This window comes from Anthonomus grandis, chromosome 22, assembly GCF_022605725.1.
Source record: "Anthonomus grandis grandis chromosome 22, icAntGran1.3, whole genome shotgun sequence".
NCBI lineage: Eukaryota > Metazoa > Arthropoda > Insecta > Coleoptera > Curculionidae > Anthonomus > Anthonomus grandis.
Window position 1 is genome coordinate 38,125,990 of NC_065567.1, and position 18,171 is coordinate 38,144,160.

General features: G+C 32.9%; 1 protein-coding gene across 3 annotated transcripts in view; it reads left to right on the forward strand.

Annotated features, from left to right (window-relative positions):
- LOC126748520 (tripeptidyl-peptidase 2) overlaps window positions 1-18,171 on the forward strand; it is a 48,306-nt gene that overhangs the window by 23,543 nt on the left and 6,592 nt on the right. For 2 of the 3 annotated variants that reach the window (XM_050457808.1, XM_050457809.1), the window contains exons 6-12: window positions 1,752-1,972; window positions 3,163-4,345; window positions 4,814-5,048; window positions 9,748-9,995; window positions 10,712-10,950; window positions 13,439-13,706; window positions 17,807-17,969. In XM_050457808.1, coding sequence (XP_050313765.1) covers window positions 1,752-1,972; window positions 3,163-4,345; window positions 4,814-5,048; window positions 9,748-9,995; window positions 10,712-10,950; window positions 13,439-13,706; window positions 17,807-17,969 — 2,557 coding nt within the window. The remainder of the gene's footprint in view (window positions 1-1,751; window positions 1,973-3,162; window positions 4,346-4,813; window positions 5,049-9,747; window positions 9,996-10,711; window positions 10,951-13,438; window positions 13,707-17,806; window positions 17,970-18,171) is intronic. The other variant, XM_050457810.1, reaches the window with a different exon arrangement.

Genomic DNA, 18,171 nt, shown 5'->3' on the forward strand with positions numbered 1-18,171 from the left:
AATTAAGGTTAAAGCTTACCACCCCCGGTCAGGCCACTTGTTACGGATACCATTCTAACTTACCTTGTATTAGGCCTGAAAGGTTAACTGAAGGTATGACATCTGGTTTAAGGTCCCTTCTTGAATTGAGCATAAATGAATCGGAAGTAAAATAATTTTGACTCACATAGAATTTCAAATAGAGTTGTCTACTGCTGAGATTTTTATGGTTTCGAGGCTGAATAATCTAAACAAAAGTATTAAACATATTGGGCCTCTTAATAAAACCAGATGTGTTTTGCTGTCCTGCAATACCTTTTTTCAATTCAAAGCTTTTACTATTTATTTATTAGTTCATATTAATTCACTACTTTTTAGAAATTTTCCAGTATTTAGAAATTTTCTGTCAGTACACCTAAATAAAAAAAGAAACCACAGAACACTATAGTCAACTAAACACCTGCAAAATGTGAGAACAAATCAATTTTGTTAAGATTTTTTTCGCAAAATTTGATAAGCGAAAGTTAGTTTTTTGGCAGAAGTTAAAAGAAAGCGTTTGCAAAATTCTAGAAGGTAAAGAGCTATGAAAAATGGTCGCATTTTATATTATATTCCATATTAGACGCTTGACAATCCGTGCATCCTCGAGGTGGTAGTTTCGCTTTCTTACCGCCATCTATATGTCGAGGAGTAGAAGCTTTTTTGGTATTCTCTCAATCGCTCAACCTTTCAAGGCCCTGATAATTTGTCGAATAGTCCACGCTCCCTAGCGGATTTTAGCAACAGCTAACAGTAATATTTTTTCGATATGAAAATACAGCAATACCACCCAGAGTCGACTTTCAGAAATTTTTCTCATTCAAGATAAAAAAATCTCCCCATTACTTTATTTTACAAGTGACATAAATTCTAGTTAAAAAGTTTTTTTGTGTGGGAATGTATGTACATTAGATTATTACCACAATATTTTGGGATGCCCGTTATTACAAGTTTTTCGTAAAAAAATTAATCTTAAGTTTTAATGTAGCTGTAACACCCTCTAGCGGCTGACAAATTACACTTCACTAACAATTTTTTTTAAGGTTCTACGATTATTAGTATCTGAGATACAGCCGCTCGCAGGGTGGAACTGGTAAGGTGAACTCTAAATTAACTGCTGAACTTTAAAAACAAAATAAGAGTAAACTAGTAAATAGATGATTCAAATCATATACTACATAAATTTTCATAATTATGGTATTTTCATGTATAATCTACTTAGTGCTTAAATTAGTTTTTTAAGCATTTTCTAGAGAAGTGCGTGACATAGAATTACAAAACAAAAATTATTAATAATTATTGATATCCGCGTGAAAGATTGGTTGAATAAATTTACTCTTATTTTTACTTATTTCGTAACAAATAGTAATGTAATAGGTAGTTGAAAAATTTAAAGCTCCTCGATAAAAGTATGTAACTGCTTTAAAATTATGACTGTTTACTTTTAAGAGTAAATTTCCTTTATTGTTGCTATTGTATGCTGTGCAATGAAATGATTTTTTCCACATACGTCAGTGTCTCTATTATTTATTGTTAAGCTTTGTTCTCGTTGGCCCTGTTTTACTTATGCAGAATCTTTATTAATTTTTACTATAGCATTAAACTTTAGAATTACATGAGATTTTTTCATACTTTATTCATATATGGCTTTATGTTATTTAATTTCTTATTAACTTTCTACCTTACATTTTCGTTAATTTTACTTCTTTTTTTTATATAGCTATGTATTTTAGGAGAGTGGGAAATTTGGTAAATGAAATAGTAAATAAATATGGAATTATATGGGTCTCATCGGCTGGTAATAGTGGTCCCGCCTTAGGAACTATTAGCACACCTTCGGATATTGCCGACGAACCTATTATTAGTGTTGGCGCTTACGTATCATCAGAAATGATGGTAGCTGAATATGCTATGAGAGAGAAACTTCCAGGTATTCGAATTTTTATAGAGCATGGTTAGTTTATTAATTCACTTTATAATTCCAAAATTATTTTTCTAAGCTTGGAATCTTATAATGTTGGACGGCTGAAACTTTTGGTGTAGATCTCAAACAAACCCAGATTGTACTATTCTGAAGCGTCAATATTGGTAAAATGTTCGTTTTTATTAGAGATAGAAAGAAATAAATTAAAATCGACACAGATACGGTTATCAAATGAAATGTTATTTAAAAAAATGCCTAATAGTACTTCTTTAATTTCAGGCCTATGATGTGTGTCTAAAAACACAATTTTCCGTAGAATCTCAAGGTCTTGAAAATTTACTAAAAAAATAATTACACCATCAAATTATACGGCAAAATATATTAGATTATGTGCCTAAATTATAAGTCAAAAACCTTGTAACTTAAGAGTTTCATACTGTCAAACTGTTGCTATTGAAACATTAGATTGCGAGAATCTCTCTATCTTTAATAGAAACGGAGATATCCCATAAAAATATTGGAATATGGATTTTACATCATACTTAAGAAGCACATAGCAACTTATTTACTTAAAAACAATTTTTTAAACAATTTAAGCTAGAAGACTAGAAAGACGAGAAGGTATATTTAGAACAACTATTTGTATGAATGAAGGTACGATTGTGATGCAATTTTCTTGGCCGGATATACAGGGTAATTTATAAACCATTAAGATCGCCATAACTATAAGGAATATTTCAATTGTTTAAGCATTTAGTTAAACGGGGTTTGTCCAATAGTTCCAAAATTTCATATATTTAAGATATTTTATTATTTGTCAGTAATTTTTTCCTATTTTTTCACATCTTTTTTTAACTCGTTAGCTCTGATGTGATTAGTTAAAAAAAAAGAGGCATCAATAAATTCAGCATTTGCGCTGATCATTTCAATTTATGAGAATGCTACAAATCTATAATATTAACTATAATATTGGCGATTAATAAGCCGTTATTAATCTCCAAATTAAATAGCTATTTTCTATTTTATTATGTTGTACACATTTAGTTTTAATTTACTTTAGATCTTATTCCTTTTAGATCTTATTGGTTTGAATAAAATTTGATTTACCCTGTATATTGTTAGGCCCTTGGGAGATAAAATATGGAAGGTTGTGATAATTCGTTCTGTGGGACAGCAAAACCATTTTTGTATTAAGGTCTAAGGATTTTTTCTTTTGGTAGGTTCTACTTATACATGGTCTTCAAGAGGTCCTACTATCGACGGGGGAGTTGGGGTTCACGTCTGTGCTCCAGGGGGAGCAATTACATCAGTACCCAATTTTACTCTGCGATACTCACAACTTATGAATGGTACATCAATGGCTTCACCAAACTGTGCAGGGGCAATTTGCTTATTACTCTCTGGTATGGTACAGCAAGAGTTACCTTTCTCACCATATTTAGTCAGACGAGCTTTAGAAAATACTGCTAGTTTTATTGAAGGTCTAGAAATACCTGCTCAAGGAGCTGGGTTGATTCAAGTAGAAAAAGCATTCGAATATTTGGTTAACTATCATAATACGCAAGAAAGAGATGTTAGGTTTCAAGTGCAATGTGGTTCAAGCAATAGTAAGGGAATTTATTTAAGAACTAAGTTGAATACGACAAAACATACATATAAAGTAAGCATAGAACCAAAATTCTTGAATGAGGATGAGGTTCTACCTGAAAAAAAGATTAATTTTAATATAAAACTCGTTATGACATCACCAAGTAGTTTTGTACAGTTTCCAAAGTATTTAGATTTATCAAATATGGCTAGAATGTTTGCCGTAAAAATTGATACGTCTGATCTAAGTGAAGGCTTATATAGCACCTTCATCAATGTTTGTGATTCAACTTGTATTGCCAAAGGCCCTATTTTCAAAATTCCCATCACAGTTATTCAACCAAAAGAAATAACCGAATCTAAATTCAAAGTAGTTTATAACGATGTTGCATTTAAACCAAATACGATTAAGAGACATTATTATGCGGTACCACCCTGCGCTTCTTGGGCCGTTCTTACCCTAACTTCAGTGGAAGATACTGGTCGTTTTATAGTGCATACAATGCAGTGTCTGCCAAGACAACATTGTAAAGCCTTAGAAACCATGAAAAATATACCTGTTACCTCTAAAAATGAGACGAGTATTAGTTTTCAAGTAAAAGAAGATAATGTTTTGGAGCTTGTTATAGCCAAGTACTGGGCCAGCACTGGAGACATGAAACTAAACTATAGTTTGGCATTCTTTGGGATCAAGCCTAATCAACCAATGATAAATATGTATTCCTCTAATGGAATACATATGGTTGAGGTTAGGACCTTGCAAGGGGAAGAAGTAAATCCTGTGATAACCCTCAAGAATTCAGTTCAAGTTTTAAAGTAATTATATTTATTATTAGAATATATATTTCTAAGCTTAACTTTTTTTGATTAGAAACTGTGGTTCATTAAGCATATTTTTCGGATATATATCTTGACAATGGGTAGTTTTCCAGAGTGAGGCATTTTTTCAATTAGTTGCTAGGAACAACAAAAGAATATTTTTATAAAAACCTACACAGAGAATCGTTAAGTAAATAAATACATACCCCGAAATTTCCTAACTTTTGTAAAAGGTTATTTTATGTCGGACATAAAATAAATATCAAGTTGATATTTTAAAAGTTGCGTTTTACTTAATGGGTCTTATGGGTTAATCAGTCAAATTTAGACACACTAAAAAATCTCATTACTTTGCTATACAGAGTCTCCTCCTAAATTACCCATTGCGGATATACACCTGTTTACTACCTGTTTTTAATTGCGCCCCTTAAAATTATAAAATCATTCTAATATATATTATTTTAGGCCATCGGAAAATAAGTTATCTCCCTTAACAAAACGTGATGTGATACCCCCTAGTAGGCAAATCTACGAACTAGTATTAAGTTACAATTTCAGTATTACGAAAGCCTGTGAGGTGTCACCAAATCTGCCTTTACTTAGTGACATGTTGTATGAGTCTGAATATGAATCGCAATTTTGGATGATCTTTGATTGTAATAAGCAACTTTTGGGAAGTGGAGACGCTTATCCTTCCAAGGCAAGTGAACATTTTTAATCACTGATTTTACAGTAATAGTTTTATTTAACCATACGCATTCGTGAGATCCAATTAGAGTTACTAATTTTCCCTAATAAATATCTTTTTCTTTCAAATACTGAATGTTAAGAAGTTATCCTCATTAAACAAATGTACTAAAAGGCGAAAAAAGAGTGATGAAATTAAATAAGTTTTCAGTAAGGGTTTAAATTATTATTTATTTAAACTACGAGTTTGCCAGTAGTAATTTTATTTAGTTTTATTTTTGAGAATAATAAAAATAAAGTACAGGGTGGCCAACTAAGAATGCGAAATACTGAATCTCGGAACGTACTCATCACGGAGCCTTGCGGTAAAAAATTTTATTACTAAAACGGCCAAGAAAAAAAACGGAAAATATTTTTAAGTTTATAAAATGGCCGCTAGGGGGCATACCTGCGATCTTAAATCTAAAAAAATAGTTTTTGTGATTTCGATATACTATTAACCTAACGACAAAATACTTGATCTTTCAAGTAGAGGACAATCTGAAACTTTTTTATTCGACAGTTTTTGCTGTACCTCTGAAAATAAAGTGGCAGGGGAGGTAGTCAAAGGTTTCTGTAAAAAACGCCCTGTATCTTAGAAATAGCTTTGTCGACTTTAAGACATTTGTGTTCTTTAAAAAAACAACCTTCATGGGATTTAACTGTTTTAGTATTCGAAGTTTTGTTAGTTTCACATGTTGCCACCAGAGGGCTTTTTTTTTGAATATTCCTACAGAAATGTTGTTGTCGCCCAAACAGGCTCGCGAAAACCGCATCTCGATATTTTGTTCCTAACCTAAAATTTAGGCCAAAGAAAATTTTGTACGAAAATCCTATATTTATTTTTTGTTGGCAATTATCAGTAGGCCATTTAAGGAAACCATGGAAACAAAAAAAAAAACAAATATTTAATCAAAACATAAATATATCTTAAATTGTCAATAGTTTTGCTTACTTTTGTATAATTTTTGTCGTAATAATACGTTTTACGAACGATGAAGCTGTGGATTTGCTGGTGGTTTATTTTGTTATATGTTTGTTATATCTTTACGCGACTCAAGATCCAAATCGGTGCCCTTGCGATGTGAGAGTTTTTCCCCGACTACTGGTTAACTGACGAGCCAATCGTAGTTTTGTCTCCATTTCAACGGCAACGAATTGGAAGAACCGAAGAAAATATTAACTACGTACTAGGATACAGTAAAGGAAATCCTCATGTTAGCATAAGAGGGATTTGAGTTTGGCATATCGCGAACAAAGGTTAAAAATATTTTTAAAGATTATAGGTATGTTTAAATAACCGTCAATTACTGACTTATTTAAATATATCTAATATTTATGTTAATTTTTACTAGTAATTTTAATTAATTTTAGAATACATCTATATTATGTCGTTTTGCATCAGGCGTTGAAAGAAGAAAACTTTGATCGGAAGTTAATTAAGACTATATATTTGGATATTGGGTATGATTCGTGAAAATATAGAGCCATAAATCCACCTTTAATAGCGACAGTAGAGTCATACTTTGTGCATTTTTACGTTGGAGCTTAAATGTGTGGTGTGGTATACTGGGAGGCAGAATTATTGGGCCATACTTATTCGAACAATCCCTAAATGGCAACTTCTATCTTAACTTTTTGACCAATCAATTGCCGTTGTTGCTGGAAGATGTGCCATTGAAATTGCGGCAAAACATGTTTTTGCAGTTAGACGATTGCCCCGCACATTTTGCTAGTGCTGTGCGAGACCACATTAATGCAACAGCGGTGGATTGAAAGAGGAATATTCTCTCTTTAAGGGGTCTCTTTCTATCGCCTCCACGATCACCAGATTTAACGTGTGCTAAATCTGGTGATCGTGGTGTTAAAGGATATCGTATTTCAGAGTAAACCTACAACCAGAGAAGTTATGAAAAACCGGATTGTAATATACCCAGGAATATACCCAGAGCCGAAATTAAAGCTGCAGTTCTGTCTACCCATGAGAGGCTTCAAGAATGTATAGAGCATAATGGTCAACACTTTGAACATCTACGGAGGCATTAAAAACCTCTTTCTTTTAAATCGGTTCTTTTCAGGGCCAGAAATTAATATAAAAGAAAATTTGAGACAAATTAATCTACTACTTTATTTTCAGAGATACAGCAAAAACTGTCGAACAAAATAGTTTCAGATTGTCCTTTACTTTAAAGATCAATTATTTTTTTGTTAGGTTAATATATCGAAATTCAAGAAAACTTTACTTTTTTAGATTCAAGATCGCAGCTACGCCCCCTATGGGTCAAACTTAAAAATATTTTCCAGGTTTTTCTCTTGGCCGTTTTAATCATAATTATTTTTTACCGCAAGCCTCTGCAAGGAGTACATTCGGAGATATAGTACCGCGCATTCTTAATTGGCCACCGTGTATTTTTTTCTAAATATGCGTTGTACTTATCTTTGTTTGCTAGAAGATGTTACATGTATCAGAAGGGACGTCTCTGCTTAAAATATTCAATTGGAGAGGGCAAAGGGTGGTAATTATAGGTCGTTTTAAAAGTTCTAATTGGCTTTGTAATAGTTTTTATACTTTCATAACGATTGTTAAAGTACTAAGCATAAATCTTATAATTCTAATACTTTTTACCTTTCGTGTTAAATTGTTAGCTAGGATGGCAATTTGTTGAAAACAATTCGCGCTCAATTTTTGGTAGCAAATAAAATTACGTTTATTAACGAATATCAAAATAAGTATTTACATTTAATTTCTACAGAAAAATTCTTTTATAAAAAGAAGAAGGCAAGTCCCTTTTTGGTAAATGACTCTCACATAAATAATTAATTATTTTTTTTTACTCATCAAGTACTTCACGGGTTGAAGTGACATAAACCTGGAACGCAGACATTAAACATGTCGTCAACAAAACTCAAATGTTACTAACAGCCACTGGAGCTGTACGGAGGGTACGAATAACTGCTCTCCTTGCAGTATATTGATTGGATACCATAAGTCTAAGTTATGGTCCATAAGTAATCCAGGGCATCCCACTATTCATACTTCAGAGACTTAGAAAGTGAACAATAAATTTGCAGTGTAGTATAAAGATGAATCAAAGATGGATAGTAGATCGGATAGTGGATCAGATATTGGAATATATAGTTTGAATCCGGGAAGAAGTTTTTTTTTATTTATGTAATTATTTATTTGTCATTTCCACTTACTCCTATTGTAGGCCTTTGTATTTTCGTTTTTTTTTTAATTTCTTGATTGCCTTGCCCTGTTTTTTTTTGGGTATCACTTTTGATATCTGATTTTGATATCTATATTCATATGTGTACCGCTCTTTTTGTCTTGTTGGCGTCACCTCTACGTAATAGTCGTCCTTTTAGAGATATTCGGTTCTTCAGCTATCTAGGTTTATCAATTTAAATAACATTCTCTCGTTTTTCACCTATTGTTACTGCCGGTAAACGATGCATTTTAAATATTTGTTGTTTTATATTAAGTATCTTAATTACCAATTGCCTTTTAGCTACTTTGTTTAACAGAGCAAAATAAACTGCATACCAAATAATGGATAAACTCTTTATTTTTTTTTATTTCACCTCTCATGTTTCGGTAGAAAATATCTGTCAGAGAAGGTTAGTCATTTATTTAATATCTTAACATTTAGTAATTATCAAATCTATATTGAATATTATCGGTGTAATGACAATCAATCCATAGTCGATTTAAACCATTTCATTTTGTATTATATATTTAAGAGATAGTTCATGACTTTTACATATCTGGCCGCTACAAAATGTATAATGAATATTTGATGATATATTTATAATATTTGTTCTAATATATCTGGAAAGACGTTTAATTTGTCATTTTTATTTCTCTTTATAGTTTTAAGTTTTAGTAGAAATAAACTTGTAGCCGCATGTGAGCATATATATGTATATGTCGTATAATTAGAAAAATAATAAAACTTTAAATATATATTAAAATTTTATATAGCTTCTTATTTAAAAATGGCAAATACTTGATGCAGTGAATCTTACGTTATGGTTTATTCTTTTTATAATTTTTAACGAAGGAAATTATTATTTCGAAAATACCAAGTAGGTAATGCTATGTGTTTGTTTATTTGTTTGTTTTGTTTTAGTTAATTGGATCAATTAAGATATACACCGGCTAAATCTCAGATGCTTTTGCCCTAATATCTCAAAACAAACACATATTTAAAGATTCTTATTGAATATATTAGAATTTTATATATGTACCTAATTCTAAGCGTATTGTTAAATCTTTTAATGTAAATCTAACAGTTGTCTATTTGCGCTGATGTGTATATGCAGCGATTGAACACACATATGCTTCATCGAACACCGTTAGTGTCGCTTTAAGAATCACAATTTTAAAAAAAGAAGCTGGCAATTCATTAGAGGTCAGGCATAATGACGCAATTTTGTTCAATACTAGCTATTATCTAAGGACTTATTAGACCACCCAGAATAATCTAAAGAAATTATCAATACCAATTTTTAATAAAACAAAGCCTTTTCGTGCTGTATTTCCTCTCATTTGTGTTAACCATATTTATTAGATTTTGTATAGGGTAAATAGTTTATAAAGTAAACCAGTGGCCTATCTTAATTGATCCCTAGGTTTATACAACTACAAAAAACTATTGTGGACTTTTCAGTATACTGTTAAATTAGAGAAAGGTGACTATGTGATACGACTTCAAGTAAGACACGACAAAAAGGCTTATCTAGAAAAAATACAGGAGGCGCCTTTGTTACTTCAGCAAAAATTATCAACTAACATCATTATGGACATATATCTATCATATTCCCAGGCCCTCATTGGTGGCAAAAAAGCCGGAGTTATACAGGATTCTAACCCTTACTACGTACAACCTTTGTATATTGCACCCTTAAATGCAGATAAGTAGGTATTTCAAAGAATTTTGTTAATACTAGCCATCCAAATAAATAAAATTATATTTTTTAATATTTTTTCTTCGCAGTTTCTCTTACGCCTAACTTTAAAATAATAAATAAAATACAAAACTATACATATTTTACAGAAAATAATTTAAAGGTTCTGCGGGAGCCGTCATTACTTACCGTTCGATTACCGGCAGTTTAAAATTAAAACCAAGCGAACAGAAGAAATTTAGAAGATTTATTATTTAAAGCTACCCTACTTATAATATACCCCATAAAAGTTTTTTTCTCAAACTATAAACTAAGTTAAAGTTTAAAAGGTAAAAATTGCGATTAATTTTGTGCACATATAGTTGATTGATAAGTAGTTAATCTATCATATTTGTAAGTCGAAGGTTTAAGAAGATTGTTTATATCCAATAATCAAATTTTGTTTCTGTTTTCTTCATTTGATAATAAATTCAATGAAACCCTTATTTTTATTTTAAAATTATAAACTTTCGGCACTGCTTTTTTGCATCTTGTAGACTTAGAACTTATTTACGTATTTCCTCTTATTCAAATAAACTGATTAGGAGTAATAAAATAAATTGTTAATAATTCTTTATTTATAATATATTGATATGATAAGACTGCTCAATTTTTTGACATTATAAATATTATACCCGATTATTGTTTTTTGTTCTACAATATCATATTAATGCATAATTTTTTTAGGTTTTCGATAAAATCTAATAATCCAGCACATTACCTTACTGGCACCATTACCTACGGAAAAGACGATTTCTGTAAAAAAGTTGACATTTATCCTATAAAGTACTTCCTTCCAGTGCATAATTTATTGGGAGCAAATAGCTCGAAGAAAAACACGGATAACGGTTTACCTGAGAGACCAAAAATAGAGGAATATAGAGATTGTTTGCGGGATTTTGAAATTAACTGGTTGCCTAAATTTGGTTAGTATTTTTCAAGAGTATGTAGTTGCTATGTAAGGTTTGCCTATCCTAACAATAATTTTAGCTTTATATCTCGTTGGAAAAATCTCTGTCTTCCTTATAATAATTATACCTACATTAAGGTTAACCATGTCTTTTCTACATCCGAGAATAGTGTAATATGTAATATAAATATGATTAGATCTGCTTAAAACGCTAATTTTGATATCTACTTTCAAAAAATAGGAGGAGTTACAGAAGCTTACGTATGAATCTTAGTTTTTATGAAAATATATGATCTAATCAGACGTAAGTTTCACACCATACCTAATTGGCTCTCGATTTATTTAACATCATCTTACCCTCTTTTTCATTTTTAATTTTTTTTTGTTGTCACTAACTTGTTTCTTAGTATCTCTCCAGACGAATATGTTTCTTTAGTGTAAGATCTACTTACCAATATTTATAACATTAGATTGAATACATATTAATAATTTAGGAACTTTACTCCGAAATGTGTTCCATTTCTTAAACAAAATGCAGGTGTATGTTTTAAACTATCACCTGTACTTGCAGAAATTCTATATTTTCTTCTAATTTAGATAATTAAAAATGACCTCCTTTTTTATTATATTTTTTTTTATCAAACTGTACGTGTGTTTTTTGAAGGTGGTAGACAATGGTACAGTGAAAACATCTTGTCGAACTTGCATTGTCTTATTTATTTAATGTAACACGACGTTTCGGTTGGTAAGTATCTCCAACCGTTATCAAGTGTAAACTGACAGCAAACTACTATTCTATAGGCTTATATACTAGATGTGTGCAGCGATGTGGAAAGGAAAGTCATCCGTGAAGAGAGTTGGGGACGGGGAGGACACGCCTCTCTCTAGATCCTACACTGTCCTGAGAGTAGAGGCTTCCAGATGTTAGGTATATCGACGCTTGGCTGGCTGAAGATCCTCTGATTCTGTGAAATGAAAGCTGCCTCTACGAACTTCCTCTTCCGCCAGTGCTGTTCCTTGTGCAGAATCTTGGCTTCTGACCAATGGATATTGTGTCCATTATGCCACGCGTGCTCTGCTATTCCGGATTTGGAAACCTCTCCTCTTTGGGTCCAGCTGCGATGTTCCTTCGCTCTGATTTCTAGGGGGCGCTTCGTTTCACCTATGTATGAGTCACCGCACTCACATGGGATCCGGTAGATGCAATTTTTGGTATCCAACATGCCATCTAGTTTGGTCTTTGATACCACGCTTCTGATAGTGGTGCTAGATCTAAAGGCAGTTCTAATATTGTACTTGCTGGCATTGCGTCGGATTTGTTCCGATGTACCCCTAATGTAAGGTATGGGTAGAAGTCTGGTTGTCGTGGTGGCCTCGTCGCTGATTTGATTTGGACGCGTCCTTTGGATGGTCCTACTTATTAGCTTCTTTGGATATCCATTCTGTTGTAGGTCTTTGTAGATGGCATCCACTTCAGTCTTGAGATCCTCGTCGTTTCTACGGATGGTTCGAGCTCTATTGTATGTAGAGGGATCTTATGATGCCTACTTTGGTGGTTGCAGGATGGTTGGACTCATAGTGCAGATACTGGCCCGTGTGTGTTGGTTTTTTATAAACTGAAGTTCGTAGATTTCCGCCGACCTTTTTAACGAGGACATCTAGGAAAGGTAGAGCTGAGTCCTTCTCTGTCTCCATCGTGAACTTGATTATTGGTCTGAAACTGTTGAGGTGAAGCAGAAACTCCTGAAGTGCTTTTTCCTCTTTGTCCCAGATGATGAAGGTGTCGTCCACATATCGAAGCCAGAGCTTGGGTTTGCAATGGGAGGCATCTATTGCATGTTCCTCGAACCATTCCATGAAGATGTTTGCTATTACTGGGGAAAGAGATGAACCCATCGGAAGTCCTTCGTCTTGGGCGTAGAATCTATCCTTGACCTGAAAGTAAGAATTACGAGATTTTTTTGGAGATCTGTCTTCATAAACACACGACAAAAAGTCCGTTGGGTACACGAAGAGTTTTGAAACAATTTCAAAACAAAACTGTTCGAATTTTCCGTTCAAACGGACAGTTCTTGTTTTATTTTTGTCTTATCCGCTTGGTTAAAACCCGGCATAAGGTTTACGTAACACGTTCACAATACTTCCACCAAATAAAATTTCCCTGCACACCGCCTACCACTTTTTAAACAACACATCCAAGCTTTCAATTGTACTTAGGTCCGAGGATATGTGAATCATAAATTTCTTTTCTAGTGGGTAGTGTTTACGTCAGAGGTCGCTACCGGGAGAATTTATAGGTTTTGTTTGAAATGTTCGATCTTTTTACCATCCAGTACTTTAATTCCGTTTTCTAGAACTTTAACCGGTTAACAAATAGATTTATATTTTCGATATTTGAATTCTACTGTATTATTTTAATTTACCGAGATATTTTAAAACCACTTATACAAATATTTCTTTTCTAAACATTAATTTATTAATCATATTTTATGTTTATATTATAGATAAAGAAACCGGCGAAAAAGTATATGAAGAACTCGCCAAAACGTATCCCAACCATCTACCTCTTCATTTGTCATTTCTGCAATTAATCGACCCGTTAGATAGAAAAGTTCTACCAACCCTTAAAAGAAAACTTACGCAAAATGCAGGAGACGTTAGAAAAGTCATAAATATATGTGAAAAGGTACTAGAGAATGTCAACGAAGAGTCTATTTTAGAGTTTCTTGCCACCAAAACTGATTTAAGACCTGATGCCGTTAAACACAAAACGTAAGAATTAATTTTTTTTTATATACAGGGTGTTCGAAAAATAGACGAAGAGACAAGATATTTCAATGGGTGATTCCTTGTAAAAAAATATGAGAAAAAGTTTCTATAAACATGGGTCCGGAAATGCACAGTTTTCAAGGTACAGGGTGATAAATTTTTTTAAAAACATAATTTTTTTATTAATATTAAAAAATAATTTAATCGATTCTTTTGAAATTTAGCAGTATTACTTGTTGTATTAAGAGGCTAATTTAGCCCTAATTAGATTAAAATTATAGGGTCCAGTGGCGTCCCGGGGGACCTCTTAGCAAATATTATTGGCAAAAAAATGTACGCCATTGCGTTTTTTTCATTTCTGCATGAAGGTTTAACATTGACAAGCCTCAGTTCTCCTAGAAAATAATTAGTTACCTAATTTTCTTGTTGAAATTTCTCTAAAAAGTTTTTATCTTGGTTTTTGCGATGGAAAATTACAGTTTTGGGGAAATGATAGACGTGCATGTAATGTATGCACCTGCTTACAGTAATTGTTATGCAGCGAGACGCCTGTATGCAGAAGCGTTTCCCTAACGGCAACTTCCAGATAGTAAAATCTTTGAAAGCGTAGACCGTAGATTGCGGGAAAGAGGTAAATTTTCTTATTTATTTTTCGTGAAGTTTTTGAACGTTCGTTCGTTTTTGAACGAACTCATGTATGGAGTGACGAAAATCCCCATGCTTACGTACAATGTCGCCACCAAGAGCAATTTTCTTTAAATGTGTGGATGATGACAATTTAATTGGACCTTTCTTTTTACCCTTAAGATTAAACGGCGAATCTTACTTAGAATTTCTTCAAAAAGAATTGGCCGTACTGCTGAAAGTTCCTCTAAATGTACGTAATCAAACAACTTTTATGCACGATGGAGCTTCTCCTCATTTTAGTATAGCGGGTAGAACTCATCTCAATAACACTTTTGGGGAAAATTGAGTTGGAATAGGTGGACCAATTCAATGGCCACCTCGCTCCCCTGACTTAAATCCAATAGATTTTTATTTATGGGGACACCCTAAAAGTCTGGTTTATGCTAGTCCCATACAAACAGTAAAAGAGTTAAGAAATAAAATTGTAAATGCTTGCGAAGAAGTGAGAAATAGACCTCAAATTTTAGCTCGAGTGCGTCGTTTAATGTTTCGTCGAGTACAGAAATGGATGGTGGACATTTCCAACATTTGTTGTTGCAATAAAAAGCTCCTAGAAATGTTTTTGATTTTTTGTTTTTTAAGGCACCTGTGATTTTTTTACCAAAAATGAATAAACCAATTTTGTCCAGTGGCATGCAATAAAACGGTATTTTTTTTTGTCCAAAACGAAGTGAGATACGAAAAAAATACAAGAGGCGAAAAAGTTGTATTTTGAAATGTTTAATCAAACAACAAATATTAAAGTTGAAAGAAAGGCAATGGTGTACATTTTTTTGCCAATAATATTTGCTAAGATGTCCCCCGGGACGCCACTGGACCTTATAATTTTAATCTTATTAGGGCTAAATTAGCCTCTTAATACAACAAGTAATACTGCCAAATTTCAAAAAAGTCGAGTAAATATTTTTTTTAATATTAATAAAAAAATAATATTTTTAAAAACAATTGATAACCCTGTCTCTTGAAAACTATGCATTTCCGGACCCATGTTTATAGAAATTTTTTCTCATATTTTTTTACAAGGAATCACCCATTGAAATATCTCCGTCTATTTTTCGAACACCCTGTATAATTTAATACTGATACCTATCATGTGGTTGTGGTTAAAAATACAGGGTTACTGGTAATTCGATACATTCCTTTGGAGATGTGATAGGGGAGGGGGTAAGAAGTAAATTGAACCCTAATATGTATTATGCAAAAGTTGATAGTTTTCGACATATTTAATTTTTTCTGTTTTTCTTCAAGATGTAGACCTTAGTGGTTTAAAAGGCAGTTTCCAGAAAATCCGCTGTATATTTTTTTAACTTTTTAGGCAAAATACATGCTCAACACAATAGTGTTACGTTTGTAATGGCAAAAGTCCCGCAAATAGTTGTAACCATACGTAAATTCTCGATGCAAAGTGTAATTTTTTTTTCTTAAATAAAATACTACACTTTCTAGTGGATATTTTTTGAAAAAAAATTATGCTACATTCTTCAAAATTTACGTAAAACTTTCTTATTATCTAAGCTAACTCATAGGCTATAAATGCTACCAAAAATTTTAACAGAATTTTGTATTTTTATTATTAATAGTAAGAACGCACTTGAAAAATGCCAAGTGGTATTTACTTCTATGGTATTTAAGTACTATAGCAACAATTTGTTTTTTTAATTTTATTGTTAAAAATTTGATGTGTAGATAGTCTGACAGCAATAATTGTTGTGGAAAGTAGTTAAATTACGAGTTTCGAGTTTATTTTTCTCGTGTTTTCAAAGAAGGTATTCTATTGGTTTCTGCGCTATGGCCACGTTTACTAACGCTGAATATGCAGATATTATGTTTGTTTATGGGTTTTGCAATGGTAATGCCGCGGAGTCTCGCCGAGAATACCAACGTCGCTTTCCGAACCGCCGCATTCCAAATGTCCGTGTTTTCGCTTCGACCTACCGAGCTATCGCTGAAACTAGATCCGTAAAACCAAGGAGAGGTGACGCTGGCGCTCCTCGCGTATATCGAGCAGAAGATGAGGAGGAAATATTAAGACATTTTGAAGACGATCCAACCACATCCACTAATGCCGTAGCGCAGCAAACAGGATCATCGCAATGGAAAGTTTGGTCCACGATTCGGCAAATGGGAAGCCATCCTTACCATTATACGCCTGTCCAAGGATTGGAAGAAGGAGACCCGATAAGAAGGGTAGAATTCTGCAGATTTATTATAAATTCTGATGCAGACAATAGAACTTTTTTAACCGACATTTTGTGGACGGACGAGTCAAAGTTTAGTCATGAGGGCATTACAAATTTTCATAACCTTCATTTTTGGGCCGAAGAAAATCCCCGTTTAACAAGAGAAACCAGTTTTCAAAGAAAGTTTTCTGTAAATGTGTGGATGGGACTTATTGGCCGGGATGTAATAGGACCACATTTTTTCCCAGACCATTTAAACGGGGATATTTATGAAAATTTTTTACGACATGACCTACAAGATCTTTTTGACGATATTCCTCTCGCCGTTAGAGGACGAATGATATTTCAACATGACGGCTGTCCAGCTCATTTTCGGCGGTCAGTTCGGCAGTTCCTGGATGAACGTTTCCCGAATCGTTGGATTGGTAGGTCAGGTCCAATAGCTTGACCAGCACGAAGCCCTGACTTAACCCCGCTTGATTATAGCATATGGGGTCAAATGAAAGCACTGGTTTATGCAACCCCAATAATTACCCGGGAAGATCTTATCTAAAGAATAACCAACGCTGCCCAGCAGATCAGGAATACCATAACAACTAGAACAACAAAGACTGAAATGAGAAGGCGCTGCCGAGCCTGTATTCGCAATAGAGGCTCTCATTTTGAACAAGATTTGTGAAGGTAATGATAAATGCGTTACTTTACAATTTATAATAAAAATACAAAACCATGTCACCTAACTTTTAAGCATTTGTATCCTGTGAGGTAGCTTAGGTAATAAGGAAGTTTTAAGGAAATTTTGAAGAATGTAGCATAATTTTTTTTCAAAAAATATCCACTAGAAAGTGTAGTATTTTATTTAAGAAAAAAAAATTACACTTTGCATCGAGAATTTACGTATGGTTACAACTATTTGCGGGACTTTTGCCATTACAAACGTAACAATATTGTGTTGAGCATGTATTTTGCCTAAAAAGTTTAAAAAATATACAGCGGATTTTCTGGAAACTGCCTTTTAAACCACTAAGGTCTACATCTTGAAGAAAAACAGAAAAAATTAAATATGTCGAAAACTATCAACTTTTGCATAATACATATTAGGGCTCAATTTACTTCTTACCCCCTCCCCTATCACATCTCCAAAGGAATGTATCGAATTACCAGTAACCCTGTATATATTTCCTTGGAAAAGATTGATGTCCGATTTTTTGATCTGATTTCTTATGTATTTTTAAGGCATATGGAGCAGCAAAAGAATGTATATTTAGAGAGCTTGATAAGGAAAGGTATAGCCTTATGTAAGCTTCATGTTTTAAATGAAGCTCCTGAGAATATAATGGACGAAATTTCCACTGTTTGGAAATCAATGGTTAAATTTGTTGATCCTAATGATTTAAAGGTAAGACTCACGAAGAAGGTTTTTTTGAATCATATTTACCATTAATATTTTTCAATAATTTGCGATATTAATGGACAATAATTTATTTTTGTTAATGGCGGCTCATAACTAATTTTATTGAAGTCACATTAATTTATAATATTACTTTATTTTCTACTACATATATACAGGGTGTCCCGAAATTACATCGCAATATTTTACC